At 39.1% G+C, this 17,407-nt stretch overlaps 1 protein-coding gene across 1 annotated transcript in view; it reads left to right on the forward strand.

The window, feature by feature from the left end:
• Positions 1 to 3,735: 3,735 nt before the first annotated feature.
• Positions 3,736 to 17,407, forward strand: part of LOC113568572 (NACHT, LRR and PYD domains-containing protein 6-like) — a 36,296-nt gene continuing 22,624 nt past the window's right edge. The window contains exons 1-4 of the mRNA XM_035526523.2: positions 3,736 to 3,857; positions 7,597 to 7,874; positions 9,731 to 9,772; positions 11,959 to 13,744. Of these exons, the coding sequence (XP_035382416.2) occupies positions 7,598 to 7,874; positions 9,731 to 9,772; positions 11,959 to 13,744 (2,105 nt within the window). The 5' untranslated portion in view covers positions 3,736 to 3,857; position 7,597. The remainder of the gene's footprint in view (positions 3,858 to 7,596; positions 7,875 to 9,730; positions 9,773 to 11,958; positions 13,745 to 17,407) is intronic.

The raw sequence follows: 17,407 nt of genomic DNA on the forward strand, positions 1-17,407 counted from the left end.
CTTGCTCCTATGTTGACTAACTAAACTAGTACTTATTGTAGGGTATTGTTTATAACACTGATGTTATCTAAGAAACTAGTACTTATTGTTTATTACACTTACACTTAGATACACCTCATGTATCTTGTACTTCTAGGCATCAGCAGGGATCCCTGTATTTCTACAGTGTTCTAGCTCATTGGTATATTGGATTCTAACCTACTCTACTGGCTGGGATGTATTTTATGAGTAAATGACAAAGCATTTTATAAGTCATCTGGATAAGAGTGTCTGCTAAATGCAATATATGTAAATGATCTTTGTCTTCTTGTCTACTCTGGTTTGCTGTGTCTGATCTTTATCTCCTGATTTCCTCAGGTTTACTGTGTCTGATCTTTGTCTCGTGGTCTCCTCAGGTTTGTTGTGTCAGATCTTTGTCTCGTGGTCTCCTCAGGAAGCCCCGAGTGGAGAATGTGAAGAAAGCAGCAGCAGAGCAGATGGAGCAGGAGGCTCCAAAGCCAAAGAAGAAAGGGTTCCTTCCCGAGAGCAAGAAACGCAAAAAAAGCAAGAAGCTCACCGTACTGGAGGACAAAGACACTACAGTCGCCCCAGCAACTGCAAGGGGAGGGGTGGAAAGGGGGAAGAAGAAGGAGGAAAAGAAAAGAGGAGGAGAGGAAACACAGACTCCGCCTCCTGTTAAAAAGGCCAAAGCTCAACAGCCACAGAGCAAGAAGCAGGGAGGGAGGGACAGACAGCAGGTCAGCACTGAGTGAGGGACACACAGGGACTAAACAGAGGAGCAGGACAAAGACTCTGAAATGGACCTGTGTAGACCAGTGCACATCAACCCTGCTCCTGGAGATCTGTATCCCAGCGGTTTAGCCCCACCCCCTGCTCCTGGAGATCTGTGGCAGTGGTAGATCAGTGGTTAAGGTACTTGACTTGTATTTGTAATCGGAAGGCTGCTCGTCCAACCACTGTGGCCCCACCTCTGCCAAGTTGCCACTTATTAGTAAATGTACTAGAGTACAGTGGTGATTTGGGTTTTCAGATCAAGAATGCATAATACTCTTTTGTGTCTAACTGGCTTATGGGTGTGTTGTGAGAAGTGTCTAAGCATAACGTTAAAGCATGAAGTGAGGCGAGGGGATGGACGCAAGTGCAGAGGGAGTTTATTAACAAACAAACATAAATAAACATAGTTGAACCAGAATAATAAAGATAATGAAGGTTAGGGCACAAAACAACAAGAACCTCACATACTGAACGAATCAAAGGACACACCAGACAGACATGGTTCACCAAACCTACAACCAACTAGATGAACCAAAATAACCGACAACATGGGAAACAAAACACAGGGCTTAAATACATGATCTAATGGATGCTAAACAAGAGACAGGTGTAAATCATGAGGGGCGGAGAAAACGAAACTAAGGAATGGAATAATAACAAGGAAGTAAAGGAAAACAAAGAGGCGACAGGGAAACCAAGGAAACGGGGACGCCAGGAGGGTGGCCAATCGTGACACTAAGTGAAGCTTTATTTTCTTTTCACTTAGTGTACCAAAGTAGCGTATTAGACTAGTAGGCTACGAGTTATAACATCCCAAATGGAAGAAGATAACCTGCTTATACTGCAGCTGGCTACGAGTTATAACATCCCAAATGGAAGAAGATAACCTGCTTATACAGCAGTTGTCAAGACTGTTACTTTATCATTTACTATATCATCTATCCAGAGAGAGAGAGAGAGAGAGAGAGAGAGAGAGAGAGAGAGAGAGAGTGAGTGAGAGTGTCATTTGGCATTTAAGATGGATAACGTCCTAGGTCTCTGAGGGGCTCAGAGTGAGTGTTACTAGCCCGTCGAGGGATAGCATGTTACAGATACTACACTATCTCAGATTGAGGAGAGATTCACGTTTGTACCAAAAGGACTGACCATGGGAGGGTAAATTTTTGTCATTTTTTGTGCTCATTAGAGTGAAGTGGCCATTGTGTTTGAATCAGGCCTGCCATGTATTTTATTTTTGTGTTCTGGTGTAATTAGTATGATTATGTGGGATTTTGTTGGGTGGGGAATTTTAGGTTTATGAAAGGAATAAGCTGAGAATAAGTTTGTTATATCCATTTTTATCTTCTCTTTTCTATTGTTATATAGAGATCTGTGTGCTAAAAGGTAATATCGAGTAATTAATAAATATGTCATATGCAAATTTATGACATCCCACTAGTCATTAATTACACTCTGTAGTGAGGCTAGAAGTTCTCAATGGAATCTGGCTGTGGACTGCCATAAAGGACACCTAGATAGCTTACTCATAGATCGCTCACTTAATAGTTGAATACAGTTTTCATATGATGAGGAACCTGTGTTTGGTTCCTTCTTCTAACAGAAGAACACTGCCAGTGACCCAGCTGTTAATTATTCTTACTGTCTTGCATCTTTATCTCCTCTGCATGGTATTTATTTAATATAAAATGTAAATGATCAACTGTTATGTAACCAGCAATGCTAATACACATTTACTGCTATTCTTTTACTGTTAGACTGTGTTCTGTGTGCCCTGTGTTCTATGTTCTGTGTTCTATGTGTTCTGTGTTCTATGTGTTCTATGTTGTGTACTCTGTGTGTTCTGTGTTCTATGTTCTGTGTGCTCTGTGTGTTCTGTGTTCTATGTGTTCTGTGTGTTCTGTGTTCTATGTGTTCTGTGTTCTATGTTCTGTGTGCTCTGTGTGTTCTATGTTCTATGTGTTCTATGTGTTCTGTGTTCTATGTTCTGTGTGCTCTGTGTTCTATGTTCTATGTGTTCTGTGTTCTATGTCGTTCTATGTTCTGTGTGCTCTGTGTTCTGTGTTCTATGTATTCTGTGTTCTATGTGTTCTATGTTCTGTGTGCTCTGTGTGTTCTATGTGTTCTATGTGTTCTCTGTGTTTTATGTGTTCTATGTGTTGTGTCTTCTTTGTGTTCTGTGTTCTATGTATTCTATGTGTTCTGTGTATTCTGTATTCGGTGTTTATTATACAAAATAATCTTCTTATTTAGGACTCCTAAATTTGTCTTACAATGTAGAATATTATGTGTTAATGTTATATGGAAGTATCTATTGTAATTGTATCTAATGTGATTTAATAAGAAGTTTGATTCTCTGAAAAAATCCACACCAAATGTAAAACCTCAAACTGGTAGTTATGTTTCGCATGAATTTAATTGTGTTATTATTATTATTATTATTATTATTATTAAGTACGCCATGTAGTTTTCTGATGTACCAAATACAGGTAAACTAATAAATAATTTTTCCACAATACTTGAAATAAGCACACACACACACACACACACACACACACACACACACACACACACGCCCAGCATTCAGCCATTAAGAAGATTCTTTATTTGTCATATGCACAACATGGTATGAAAGTCCACACACTTACAGGCTTATTGTGAAGCTGATTATCTAAATTACAATCATTCGTAAGTTAGATCTACAAACAAAATGGTTTGTTAAGTTCCGAAATGTTTCAACGTGCCGACATGGTGGAGATTTACTCTCAGCCTAGCCGCAAAACAAGTCCGTGTAGGCGGGACTGTGAAGCCATTGGCTGTATAGACTGCTTAGTCTATGATTGGCTGCAGCAAAATGATGGACAGCTAACTTTGGCTGATGATCGTCTTAATGACTGGAATAAGAAATCGGTTGTGTAATTGGCTTCATACGAAAATGATTGACATGTGCTCTACTTACGCCCACTGATGTTCCTGTAGTTAGTTCCTTCTCAAGAAAACGGAAGTATTTTCTGAACTGTCACCATTATTGAAAGTTGGCAGATTGGAGATATTTAAAATATTTAAATATTTTAAAATATTTCACGGTAAGTTCATCCTATTTGTTAAAATGCGATGTCAGTGCAGTTTAAACAGCGTGTCTTGTAAGTACATAGTTGTGTGTTTAAATCGTAGGTCCACCCAAACGTGGATTAAATGTAAATATTAAAGTCCTGGTGAAGTTAATGGTACGCATCTAAAATGACACTAAAATGGCCCAGTTATATTTTTAAAAATATTTAACTGGCTCAGATATACGTTGTCAGTTATTGTAAATCTCGATTTTAAGTCGTAGTTAGTCAGTAATCTTTCCAAATGCTCCCAGTTTAAACTCCTCTGGCCTAAACGTAAAGTTGCTGCTGTAACGTTTGTTTTTTACAGTTAGTTTCCTGTTCAGTTTCAGCTATTTGTAGTGTTGTCCAAATCCTCAGTGGACAGTTCAGATTCCCTGTATAGTTAATTATCTGTATTATTATCTGTATTACTGATCGGACGGTCGACACTGACGTTTCTAAGCTTGTTTCGAGTTTCTGAAGCGCAGCGTTTTGAAACACTGATCTGAAGTGTTGCGCAAAAGGGCCATGTCACGTGACCACGGCTAAACGAAGTTTGTGTTTCTACAACTGTCATACAGAACCTGCCGCTCCTGTCTTTGACTGACAGTGTCTGAAACAAACCTGATCACAAATCTGACTCAGTGACACACTCTATGAATGCTTACAAGAAAACACACCCCAACTTTAAGGATTTTGTGAGAATAGAGAATTTGAGAGATGGAGAGATTCAGTGTTGTCTAGATAGAAGGTTACTGATAGGACATATTGAGTGATATGCTAATGAGAGAAATCTAGTAAACAGTAGGTAGGATAGATATAGTAACATTGATATATAGAAAGTGTATGTAGAGAGAGATTCTCTGGTTTACTGACAGGAGTGATGTGCTGTACATCCACTCATTTATATAATGGTAAAAACACCTGTGCATACCAGCAAAAAGTGTACTATGTGAATGAATCTTTTCCAAGACTGAGGAGGTAATTTGGGAAGAGAAGAAGCCCCCAAAACAGCAGAAGAACTAATATTTTATAATATAAATATAAATAATAATAAATATATAAATTGTTCCTTTATTTTACTTTATTGATCTTCATTATCCATAATCATAATTATCTACATTCACAACACTTCCTTCTGCTGTAGATGAAACCTGTTCCACACAGACAGTTCATTAAATAGGTCTGCACTTCATAGACTACAGAGTTTATGTGAACCCACACAATCCATGTGATTATTTATCCCAGTAAACATATTGGCCTTTTGTTAATAAATTATCTTTCTAAATCTCATGATTTACACATGAAACTGAAATAACACAAATTTGAAATACCTTACAGAACACAACAGAAAACAGAAACATCATTTGTTTCTTTGTTTATTGTGATGATTTCTCTGAAATATTTATTGATCATATATATTGATAACCTGGCATAACCCAGCAGAATAATATCTAGCCAAAGTAGTTCAGACTTTGTTGTTTCACAGAATAGAATCATCAAAACGTTAGCAAAAGTGGTCACTGTGGAGATCGTTGTCAGATTGCTTCTGTTCTAAAGGCCCAGAAGTGATGGAAGAATTATGAGTGAATATTATTTACTTTTGTTTTTCTATATAATATATTTATCCAGTTAAACATTGTCATTGGCTAAAGATATTGGTTGATTATCCAGTTAAACTCTGTGTCAGTGGCCAAAGATTAGGATTATGACCTTAACTATGATTATTCATAATTCATATTATTCATTAATCATAATTATTAATTATGACCTTCAGTAAAATTCATAAAACCAACCATATGGCCAGATTCAGAAAACCAGTCATATAAACTTAAGATCAGATTCACATGCCAGAATGCCTAGATCTGCAAGACTTTCCTGGAATACTGGATTTTAACCTTTCCCATACAAAGTGTTCACTCGGAAGCATTGCAGCCAAACGAAACTCAAATAAGGAAAATTCTTTATTAATTCTCATAAATCCAGCAAGATATTTGATTGTGTGAACTATGAATCCACAGTGCCCCTTAGTGACTGTAACAGGTTCTTCAACCTGAACTGTTCTGAGTCCCTCTTTATAAATGTATGTTAACTTTCCCTGTCTTTGAAAGGCTCTGAGCACGAGCAGAGACGGAGTCCCAGTATGGTGAATGCAGTTTACCTATGAATGAACCTGTCATTGCTGTATTTACATATTAACCTTTATACTTGCTATTATGTGATTACCTCTTCATTTCAAGTATAATAGACAGAGGAAGACTATTTGATCTATTAATATGAGAACAGTTATAATATTTGTGTAATAATCATGCTTTCTCTTAATGAAAAATGTAACTGTTTCCTATATATAGTTATGAGCTTTATATTGGGGGTAAGAACTTTTTCTTTTCATTTAGAAATATGTGGACTAAGTGCTCAGGTGAAATTAGTGTGATAAAATTGTTCCCACCTATTACGGCTTAAAAGACGTGACGGCCCGAGTGCCGCAGAGCAAGGAGCAGGGCGCACAGACCTCTCTCGACGGAGACACACATTTATTAACGTAAAAAACAAAAGATAAACAAACAACACGTTAACGGCATTCACACGTAACATCCAGTACACCATGAACATCTACTGTGAACACACCTAACATTTAACATGAACAATGACCGACTGCAAACTCCACACAAACAGGCATTTAAATACTTACATAAACGAAACCAAGAACTGGGTGCAGGTGTGTGCTAAAAGGGAGCGTGGTTACAAACAAGTCAGCATGAACAGTTAACAGTGAGCCCACTGCACGCGGTGGGCCATACCATGTGATCAGAGGGAAGGGGAGCGTACCATGACAAGACGATTACCACCCAACCCCAAGTATCAATATATCAGTATGTGTTCCAGTTGTTTATTCCCCCTTTCTTTCCTTTTTACTATATTGAATTAATCGTGTCTTATAAGCTAACTCGAGATTAATGCCTGCCTGAATCAAAGCCTGAGACTGAGACAAAAAAAACTATGAATATGCATGAACAGAGCTGTTGAGCCAATCCTTCCATGCTGCCCCGAGATCACGCCCCTGTAATGGCACGCGCCTGTATGGGGTTTAACTTTGAGTGTTTGTCTGTCTATTTAAACCACCATCAGTGCCTTAGCGTAGGTCATTGTTTGTTAGTATCCATGTCTGTGTAGCCCATGTTATTGTCTGTATAGCCTATGTTATCCTTAGCATTAAGTGTATTTATGTTCACTGTTAATGTTATGTGTGAGTGCCACCCTTCTCTTAAATGTTTAATGTCATTAAATGTACAAAAGTCGAGGGAATCTGTGCATCCTGTTCCATGCCCTGCGGCACTCGGGCAAACGTCACACATCTTATTTAAATTACTTTTTTTCCCTTTTTTCTTTCTTCCCTCTTTCTCTTTTCATTTGTCTGCAAGTCCATTAAATATTTGTTTTATTCATTAATCAGTAAACTTCACATTTATTCATTAAGTTGGATATAATGGCAAGTATATTTGAAACAATGGCATTCGATCCCTGCACAAAATATGAACTAATTTAATTTAGTAATTAATCGGTAATAAATAATAATCTTTTCCCTATGTTCACGCCTCTCTACATCACTCACACAGCACACTTCACCCAACACACTCATATTCACTCCTCTGTCTATTCCTGCACTGTGAACATAAATCATTGAACATGTTTGTGAACCTTCAGTAATCTGGAGTCTGTTGTCTGGATTCAGGATGGACAACATTTCAAAATTACTGCTGGACATTCTAGAAGAGCTGAAGATAGAGGACCTGAAGAAGTTCCAGTGGCATCTGTCCAACAGTGTAGAAGATGACAAACGCATCCCAAAGTCTCATCTGGAGAATACAGACAGACTTGACACTGTGGACAAGATGGTGCAGAAATATGGCCCAGATGGAGCTGTGGAGATCACACTGGACATCCTGAAGAAGATGAACCACAACCAACTGGCTGAGACCCTGAGAATCAAACACAGTGAAAATAAAGCAGGTGAAATCATATTCACTTTTTAAACTCACTATTTCAGGAATTGATATGCTCATAGCATTTGGTTTTGTTTTGTTAGTGAACTCAATAGACAAAGAATGTAGTGGAAAACAATGCTTAGTTAATTTATACACACAGCACAGCCAGTGACATGGGCAGGGAGGGAGGGAGACGTGAGTGGTAAGGTCAGGCGTCTTTATTGCCCTGTGTGCTGAGGTCAGGCATCTTTATTACCCTGTGTGCTGAGGTCAGGTGTCTTTATTGCCCTGTGTGCTGAGGTCAAAGTCTTTATTACCCTGTGTGCTGAGGTGAAGTGTCTTTATTACCCTGTGTGCTGAGGTGAAGTGTCTTTATTACCCTGTGTGCTGAGGTCAGGTGTCTTTATTGCCCTGTGTGCTGAAGTCAGGTGTCTTTATTGCCCTGTGTGCTGAGGTCAGGTGTCTTTATTGCCCTGTGTGCTGAGGTCAGGTGTCTTTATTGCCCTGTGTGCTGAGGTCAAGTGTCTTTATTGCCTTGTGTGCTGAGGTCAAGAGTCTTTATTGCCCTGTGTGCTGAGGTCAAAGTCTTTTTTACCCTGTGTGCTGAGGTGAAGTGTCTTTATTACCCTGTGTGCTGAGGTGAAGTGTCTTTATTGCCTTGTGTGCTGAGGTCAGGTGTCTTTATTGCCCTGTGTGCTGAGGTGAAGTGTCTTTATTGCCCTGTGTTCTGAGGTGAAGTGTCTTTATTGCCCTGTGTGCTGAGGTCAGGTGTCTTTATTGCCCTGTGTGCTGAGGTCAGGTGTCTTTATTGCCCTGTTTGCTGAGGTCAAGTGTCTTCATTGCCCTGTTTGCTGAGGTCAAGTGTCTTTATTGCCCTGTGTGCTGAGGTCAAGTGTCTTTATTTACAGCACTGGGGTAGAAACTGTTCTTCAGCCTGACAGCACTGGGGTAGAAATCGTTTTTCATGTTATCCTAACACTTAGGCGCAAACACCAGATCATTGGGACACCAGATCATTGGGACTAAAACCTGTGCTATCCTGAACAACTTCACAAATGGCAAATAATAACCATGGAACACCTTCTTCAGTCAAGCTCTATGCAATAAGACTGTAGAAGAGACCACAATGGAATTTCTCCACACATCACCTCCAGCCAAATCATATACAATAACAGTGTCAGCAGGCACTGGAAGTGATGGGCACACACCCACCACAACTGTCAGCTACACAGTCAGAAGAGAGGAGTGAAGGTACCTCAGTAAAGCCCATGTTGACACCCTCACCAACACTGGCTGTCATGTAACTGTTTGGTCAGGCAGACATAACACTCTCTCTAAAAGAAAAGACTGAGCAGCTCCAGTGTCTCTGAGGATGAAACAGGTACACCACACTCCTGACCAGAGAGAGATACACTTCCCTCTGTAAGAAAAGGAATATAATGTTGCACTTGAACAGTTAGCTGGGTGAGGACACCACACTCCTGACCAGAGAGAGATACGGTTCCTTCTGTAGAATCAGAGCCAAATGCCACTATGTAGAAAATCTGGAGAAATTTCACTGTTTGTTCTCTTTCATTTACAGTTTACATATTTGTTTTATATATTCAAAGAACCTAATTTTCTTTTATTAGTGATCTCAATTAATAAATTACAAAGTAGAATATGGCAAAACTCAAAATCATCTGGTATATTAATAAACATTACAAACAAATAGGATGTGTTTTTTAACACAGACTATATAATTTACAAAATGTCAATTAAGAAATGTTCAGTGTATTTTTAAACATAGCAGTCAACCAAAAATTGCACACAGGACTTACTCACCATTAATAAAGTAGGTTTTATATTTTCTGCTCTTTACTCTGATTTATTTTCTCACAGGTGGAGACAAATGTAAAGAGTCGACTGCTAAGAGTCCAGCAGGTAAATTCAACCCAGACACACCTTCAGGCATGAATATATATTACTTTAAGCAACATGCTCAAGTAAGCAACAGAAGCAGTATCCTAGGTTCTCATGAAGTCCTAGTCTGGGTTCTAGAAGTCCTAGTCTGGTACTAGAAGATCTATTCTGGGTTCTGCAAGATCTAGTCTAGAGTACAAAATCAATCTGCCACAGGAGTGACCTAGGAACAGCTGCCCAGTCAGTCTAGAGCTTCTCAATGTTCAGGGGGAAGAGAACCAAGGTGGAGAAGTAAGTGGCTGGGGGGGAGGTGGAAGGAGCAACATGTTAATGGTTTGGTGTGGGAGGAGCCACAGCAGTGGAGGGTTGGGGTGGGAGGAGCCACAGCAGTGGAGGGTTGGGGTGGGAGGAGCCACAGTAGCTGAGATGGGTCAAGGCTGAGCAACATCAGGATGTAGATGTACCTCGGCATAAAGACAGGGCGGATTATTAGGCCTGATCAAATAGTAAAGTGTGTAAAATAGGGGTATATAACGTGCAAAGATGGCAGATCTAACTACGGCAGCACAGCTAAAAGGATCTAGATGGAAACACAGGCATGAGGCACATCCCTAGAACATCAGCATTCCACTGCTCTCAGTCAACAAACTAGAATGATGAGAGATGAAGTGACACAACATCCCAGTTTACCATAACTCTCAATGCCCATGAACCCCATATCTACACCTTTACTGAAGATGGGAAGTAGTTAATGTCTGAATATACAATACTCTCAAATATATACAGGAAGGTTATTCCATAGAGTGGGAGCTTTATAGGGAAAAGCTCTGGGCCCTATGGTAGATTTATTTATTTTATGTATTAATAAACAGCCTGCACCCTTTGATCTAAGCAGACGTAGTGGATTATAACAGACCAAGAATTCACTATGGTAGTGTAGGGCTCTTAATTTCTTTGTAGGTCATTTTATAATTAATACAGAATTGTACTGGTAGCCAATGCAGTGTAGTGTGATCAAACTTTCTAGTTCTAGTAAGAACTCTGGCTGCTGCATTGTGAACTAACTGGAGGTTGTTTATTCACTTAGTGGTACAACCAGATAGTAAGATGTTATAGTAGTCCAATCTGGAAGTGAGAAACACATGGACTAGGTTTTTTGCATCTTGTAATTATAATATGTTTCTAATGTAATTTCTAATTTCTAATTATACTATGTTTCTAATCTTTGCAATGTTCCTGAGGTGGAAAAAGGCTGTTCTAGAAATGTGATTTACATGAGCGAAGATCAGTTAGATCTACACCAGGAAAGGGCTAGTCTCCTAATCCAAACAACATTTTAGAGCCTATCTAGTAAAATGTTATGATCTTCAGTATCAAATGCTGCACTGAGATGAAGCAATACAGGCAAAGAGACACACCTCTGGTCATAAACCAACAACTGGTCATTAACTACTTTAATCAGAATGGTCTCTGTACTATGATGAGACCTAAACAGTTAGTGCACAAGTAAAGCACTGCACACACACTGTGATTATGAACTAATGGAAGTAGAACTGAGAGTTAATCCAAAGAGATAAGACAAAGCAAAGTAGCAGAAACAAAGAACTAATATCCAGTTTGGTTCATTGAAGGACTCAATGAGCCATTACTGACTGTTCTACCTCTGAGCAATGCTAAAGACTTTGACTATCATTTGGGATCTTTTTGATGTCGCCTTATTTGGTACTACTGATAGTTATTCTACTCTACACTAGTAAAACAAAATGGAGAGAGATCATGACATAAAGTTCAAGTTCAAAGAGGTTTTACTGTCATTTCAGCTATATACAAGTACACAACAAAAACGAGACAATGTTCCTCCAGGATCATGGTGTAACACAAAAACAACAGTGCAACAGACAACATGCTACACAAGTGCAAACAGTCCAATATAGTGCAAAATGTCAATAAATAAACATTAAATAAACAATAATAAATACAGGACAGGACAAATACAAAATGAGTAGACAGTGCAATTATTTAGTACAGTACACAGTACTGGGCATATGTAGAGCGAGTTGTGCATAGCAATCAGTGACATGCTACCCTGAACATAGCAGTCACTGGTAGCAGTCATAAAGTTAACATTTTGAAATTACAATAAAACACTTTCAGACACAAGTTATAAGAATCATGCACATAACTTTTTTCTTCCCATTTTTTAACAGATGGAGGAAAAAGTGATTTCAGCAGGAGAATGAAAATGAAATATAAGCAAAAATTTGGGAACTTGTGTGAGGAGGCTCCAATAGAATGTGATCGTGTGCCTATAAAAGACACTTACACTGAAGTTTACATGATCAAAGGATGCACAGGAGGCGTGAACACAAAACACGAAGTGAGACAGGTAGAGGAATTTTACCCCAAAACAGAAGAAACACCAGTCACACTCAGTGACCTCTTCAAAGTGCAGTCTATTGAAAACAAGCAAGGTACTAAAGTCCTGACATTGGGAATAGCTGGAGTGGGAAAAACAGTCTCTGTGCACAAGTTCATTCTTGACTGGGCTGAAGAGAAGTGCAACCAGGACATAGATTTCATTATGTACTTCCCATTTCGAGAGCTGAACTTGATAAAGGATGAAAAGTACAGCCTCTCAAAACTACTTCTTTACTGCCATCAAGAACTCCATTCTGGAGATGAAAAGGAGATATTAAATGAAAAGCATCAGCTGCTTTTCATACTGGATGGACTGGATGAAAGTAGAATTCCTCTAGATCTTCATCAGAAGAAGGTATCTAATGTGAATGAAAAGACTACTCTTGATAAACTAATAACAAACCTCATAAATGGAGAACTGCTTCCTTCTGCTCTCCTCTGGATCACTTCACGACCTGCAGCAGTCAGTAAGATAAATGACCAATACTTTAACCTTGTTACAGAAATCCATGGATTCAATAACCCACAGAAGGAGGAGTACTTCAGGAAGAGAATCAGAGATGAAGATCAAGCCAGCAGAATTATATCACACATTAAGACTGCAAGAAGCCTTCATATCTTGTGTCACATACCTGTTGTCTGCAGGATCTCAGCCACCGTGTTTCAGAAAATGTTGAAGGAAGATGTGGACATGAAAAATGCTCCAACAACTCTGACAGAAATGTACCTACATTTCCTGCTGTTTTTCACAGATCAAAAGACTAAGAAATACAACACAAAGCAAAGCACTAAAAATGCAGTTTCATCTGAGACAAAAAGAGAGGTGCTGGATATTGTGAAGCTTGGAAAGTTAGCCTTTCTTCAGCTGCAAAAAGGACAACTTTTGTTCTATGAGAAAGATCTGGAAGAATGTGGTATTGATGTCTGTGAGGCTTTAGTGTACTCTGGAATTTGTACACAAATTTTTAAACAGGAAGGGAAGATCTACAGCTTTGTGCATTTAAGCTTCCAGGAGTTTCTTGCTGCTGTATTTGTGTTCCTAACATTCAGGGATGAAGGCAACCCACTCCTTAAAACCCCAATGGAGAAAATGAAATGGAAGTTAAAACACAGACTGTGTGATCTGCTTGAGACAGCAGTAGATAAGGCCACAATGAGTGAAAATGGACACCTGGACCTTTTCCTTCGTTTCCTCCTCGGTCTCTCACTGGAGTCCAATCAGAGGCTCCTGAGGAGTTTACACCCAGAACTGGACATCAGAGAAGAGAGCTTAGAGCAGACTGTGAACTACATCAAGAAAACCATCAAGAGAACAAAATCCTTTGAAGAGACTATCAATCTATTCCACTGCTTGAGTGAACTGAAAGACAACTCTCTGATAAGTGAAATACAGATCTTCCTGAACTCAGGGGACCTCTCAACACAGACACTCTCATCTGCACAGTCTTCAGCTCTGGTGTTTGTGCTGCTGATGTCAGAGGATATTCAAGAGAAATTTGAGCTGAAGAAATTTAGGTCATCAGATAAAGGACTGAAGGAATTACTTCCAGTGTTGAAAAATACCAGGCAAGCTCTGTAAGTATCTTTTGGATTAATCATTTTAATTTTTAAAGGTTTTTATTACTGAAGCTCCTTCTGTAACTAATAAAATTATGTAAATGTATTTCTCAGTCAGAGCAAACTGAACAATAGTTTTCATTTCCAGTGGTAAAAGGTTGTACTTTAAGTATAGTTTGAATGGTAAACTTTGGGGAATGGCTTTTCTGACAGCAACAACATTAAAGAACAGACAAGCCTTTATCTTAAGAGCAGACCAGTGCATTCCAGAATTACTGCAATGTCTTCTTACCAGTTGGAATGCAACACATGGCTGTCATTCTGTAATTCAAATGTCCCCCTGGTTTCTCTGGCAAACACTCAGAAAGCCACACTGAGTCAAGACACAGGAGTGTTCAGCAAGGAGCACTGTATTTTTTTAAACATAGACAGAGAATATATATATACATTGTGTGTGTGTGTGTGTGTGTGTGTGTGTGTGTGTGTGTGTGTGTGTGTGTGTGTGTGTGTGTGTGTGTGTGTGTGTGTGTATGTGTGTGCATGTATGTCCAGTGATGGTTGGTGCTCTGTGTGCGTGTATGTCCAGGGATGGTTGGTGCTCTGTGTGCATGTATGTACAGCTATAGTTGGTGCTCTGTGTGTGTGTGTGTGTGTGTGTGTATATGTCCAGTGATGGTTGGTGCTCTGTATGTATGTATGTATGTCCAGTGATGGTTGGTGATCTATGTGCATGTTTGTCCAGTGATGGTTGGTGCTCTGTGTGTGTGTATATGTCCAGTGATGGTTGGTGCTCTGTGTGTATGTATGTCCAGTGATGGTTGGTGCTCTATGTGCATGTATGTCCAGTGATGGTTGGTGCTCTGAATGTATGTATGTATGTCCAGTGATGATTGGTGCTCTGTGTGTGTGTGCATGTTCAGTTATGGTTGGTGGTCTGCGTGTGTGTGCATGTATGTCCAGTGATGGTTGGTGCTCTGTATGTATGTATGTATGTATGTATGTATGTATGTATGTATGTATGTATGTCTAGTGATGGTTGGTGCTCTGCATGTATGTATGTATATATGTATGTATGTCCAGTGATGGTTGGTGCTCTGTATGTATGTATGTATGTCCAGTGATGGTTGGTGCTCTGTATGTATGTATGTATGTATGTCCAGTGATGGTTGGTGCTCTGTATGTATGCATGCATGTCCAGTGATGGTTGGTGCTCTGTATGTATGTATGTATGTATGTATGTATGTATGTATGTATGTATGTATGTATGTCCGGTGATGGTTGGCGCTCTGTGTGTGTATGTATGTATGTCCAGTGATGGTTGGTGCTCTGTATGTATGTATGTATGTATGTATGTATGTATGTCCAGTGATGGTTGGTGCTCTGTATGTATGTATGTATGTATGTATGTATGTATGTATGTATGTCCAGTGATGGTTGGTGCTCTGTGTATATGTGTGTATGTCCAGTGATGGTTGGTGCTCTGTGTGTGTGTATGTCCAGTGATGGTTGGTGCTCTGTGTGTATGTATGTCCAGTGATGGTTGGTGCTCTGTATGTATGTATGTGTGTATGTATGTCCAGTGATGGTTGGTGCTCTGTATGTATGTATGTGTGTATGTATGTCCAGTGATGGTTGGTGCTCTGTATGTATGTATGTGTGTATGTATGTCCAGTAATGGGTGGTGCTCTGTCCTGTCTTAACCGCCTCCCCTTCCCCTGCACCCAGTGCAGTAACCCAGGGGTCTGTGGTTCTGATAGAGTAGCTGTGTGTAAACTGGCTGCTGCTTCTTTTTCAGCTTTCCTTTTTCAGGGAACATAGATGAGGGAACAACACTGTGTGTGTTGAAGTCACCACACTAGAGTGGGACAAGAAATTGAGCATGTAATTAAATTTACTGTAGATTATGAGATCAAAGAACTTACGAGACAGGTGAGATAAGACAGGTGAGATGGGACAGGTGAGATGGGACAGGTGAGATGGAACAGGTGACTGGAGTTCTTCATTGTGAAAAAACTAAATGTATCAGACAAATAAACTCTAGTAACAGCCTAGCAGCACATGTAGCTTAAAGTGAAAACAAAAAACACTGCAAGCAACACATCAGTGGTAAAAATTTTGAATTTATTTCACCAAGTACAAGTCTATTTATCAGTCCAAACACCATGTAGTAGTACAGTTTAGCCTGAAATGAGGTGAGGAATTGCTGAAGTACAGAGGAAATTATTATAAGATAAAGCATAAAGAAACACTAACCAGGTAGAGAATGATCAATGTAAAGAACCAGGCTAACAAAGATTGCAAAAGATAAGGCAATGAATAACACAAACCAAACATACCAAATTACCTGAACATGTACTAAGCAAAACACTGAACACAGCAGAGCAGAAGCAACAAACAGACAGTACACAGCACACAACAGAGCAGCAGCAACAGAGAGACAGTACACAGCACACAACAGAGCAGCAGTAACAGACAGACAGGACACAGCACACAGCATAGCAGCAGTAACAGAAAGACAGTACACAGCACACAGCAGAGCAGCAGTAACAGAGAGACAGGACACAGCAGAGCAGCAGTAACAGAGAGACAACACACAGCAGAGCAGCAGTAACAGAGAGACAATACACAGCACACAGCAGAACAGAAAGTGTGGTGGAGTTTCTGACCTACTGAAGGCCATAATCACCTGCAGAGTTTCTATATATTTTCTCAAGTCAAAAATGTGTTCGTGTTTCCTGCCTCTCACTTAACAAATCGCTATCCATATGATTATTTTCTAATTTGCTTCTCTGAATTCCAACATTTATACATATGTTGACTTAACTGTAACTTATTTGAGTAAATTAAATTTATCACAAAATTCTATTAATCTCCACTCACATTGTTATATTTCTTATCTTGTAATACTTTAATCCCACCTTCTCCTACTGCTACTATTTTAATGTGTCCGTAATATATACGTTCTCTACTGCTGTAATTGTAACCGGTTTTACATACTGTACCTCCATCAGTTACTTTATTGTATTTATTACTAAAACCACATCAATATATTTTGCATGTACGCATTTTATAATTAGATGATATTAATCATGTTTAAACAGATCTGTCTGCGTATCCATTCACTTCCTTTAGTGATTAAAATGAGTGACCTCTGCCCTATACAACCATACCACAATCATCTTAATTATAACCTGAAAAAAACTGTTATGCTGGTATGTCGTATAATTGTACGTTATTGTTTGTAATCAATTAACTCGCGATAGCCACATCAAGACAAATACGCTGTGCATTTTCTTTACTTCACTCATTGTGGCCACATGTAGACAAAAACAACTGGAACAAACAACATTTAACATTTATCTCTTCAGCACTTTTTCTCTGGCACTCTCTTTATCTCTTTATTCACTGCACATTTGTCTTTACTGCATTTTTATTAAGCCGTTTTTTTTCTCACCATTTTCCGTTTACAGAAAGATTTTTATTAAATCATTTTCATTTTCACCGGCTGGTTTTCTAACTATTACTCTTTTTTGCTATTTTTATATTTTATCAGTCAATTCTCACTCTATGGACACTCTCAGTCAATTCTCAGTCTGCACTTTTAAGACACCCAAGACCTACTACAAAACTCTGTGGACAAGGTCTTAATACCACCTATGCAGAATGTTTCAAACAGGACTT

This window comes from Electrophorus electricus, chromosome 1 (genome assembly GCF_041902795.1).
Source record: "Electrophorus electricus isolate QZ-2024a chromosome 1, ASM4190279v1, whole genome shotgun sequence".
Taxonomy (NCBI): Eukaryota; Metazoa; Chordata; class Actinopteri; order Gymnotiformes; family Gymnotidae; genus Electrophorus; species Electrophorus electricus.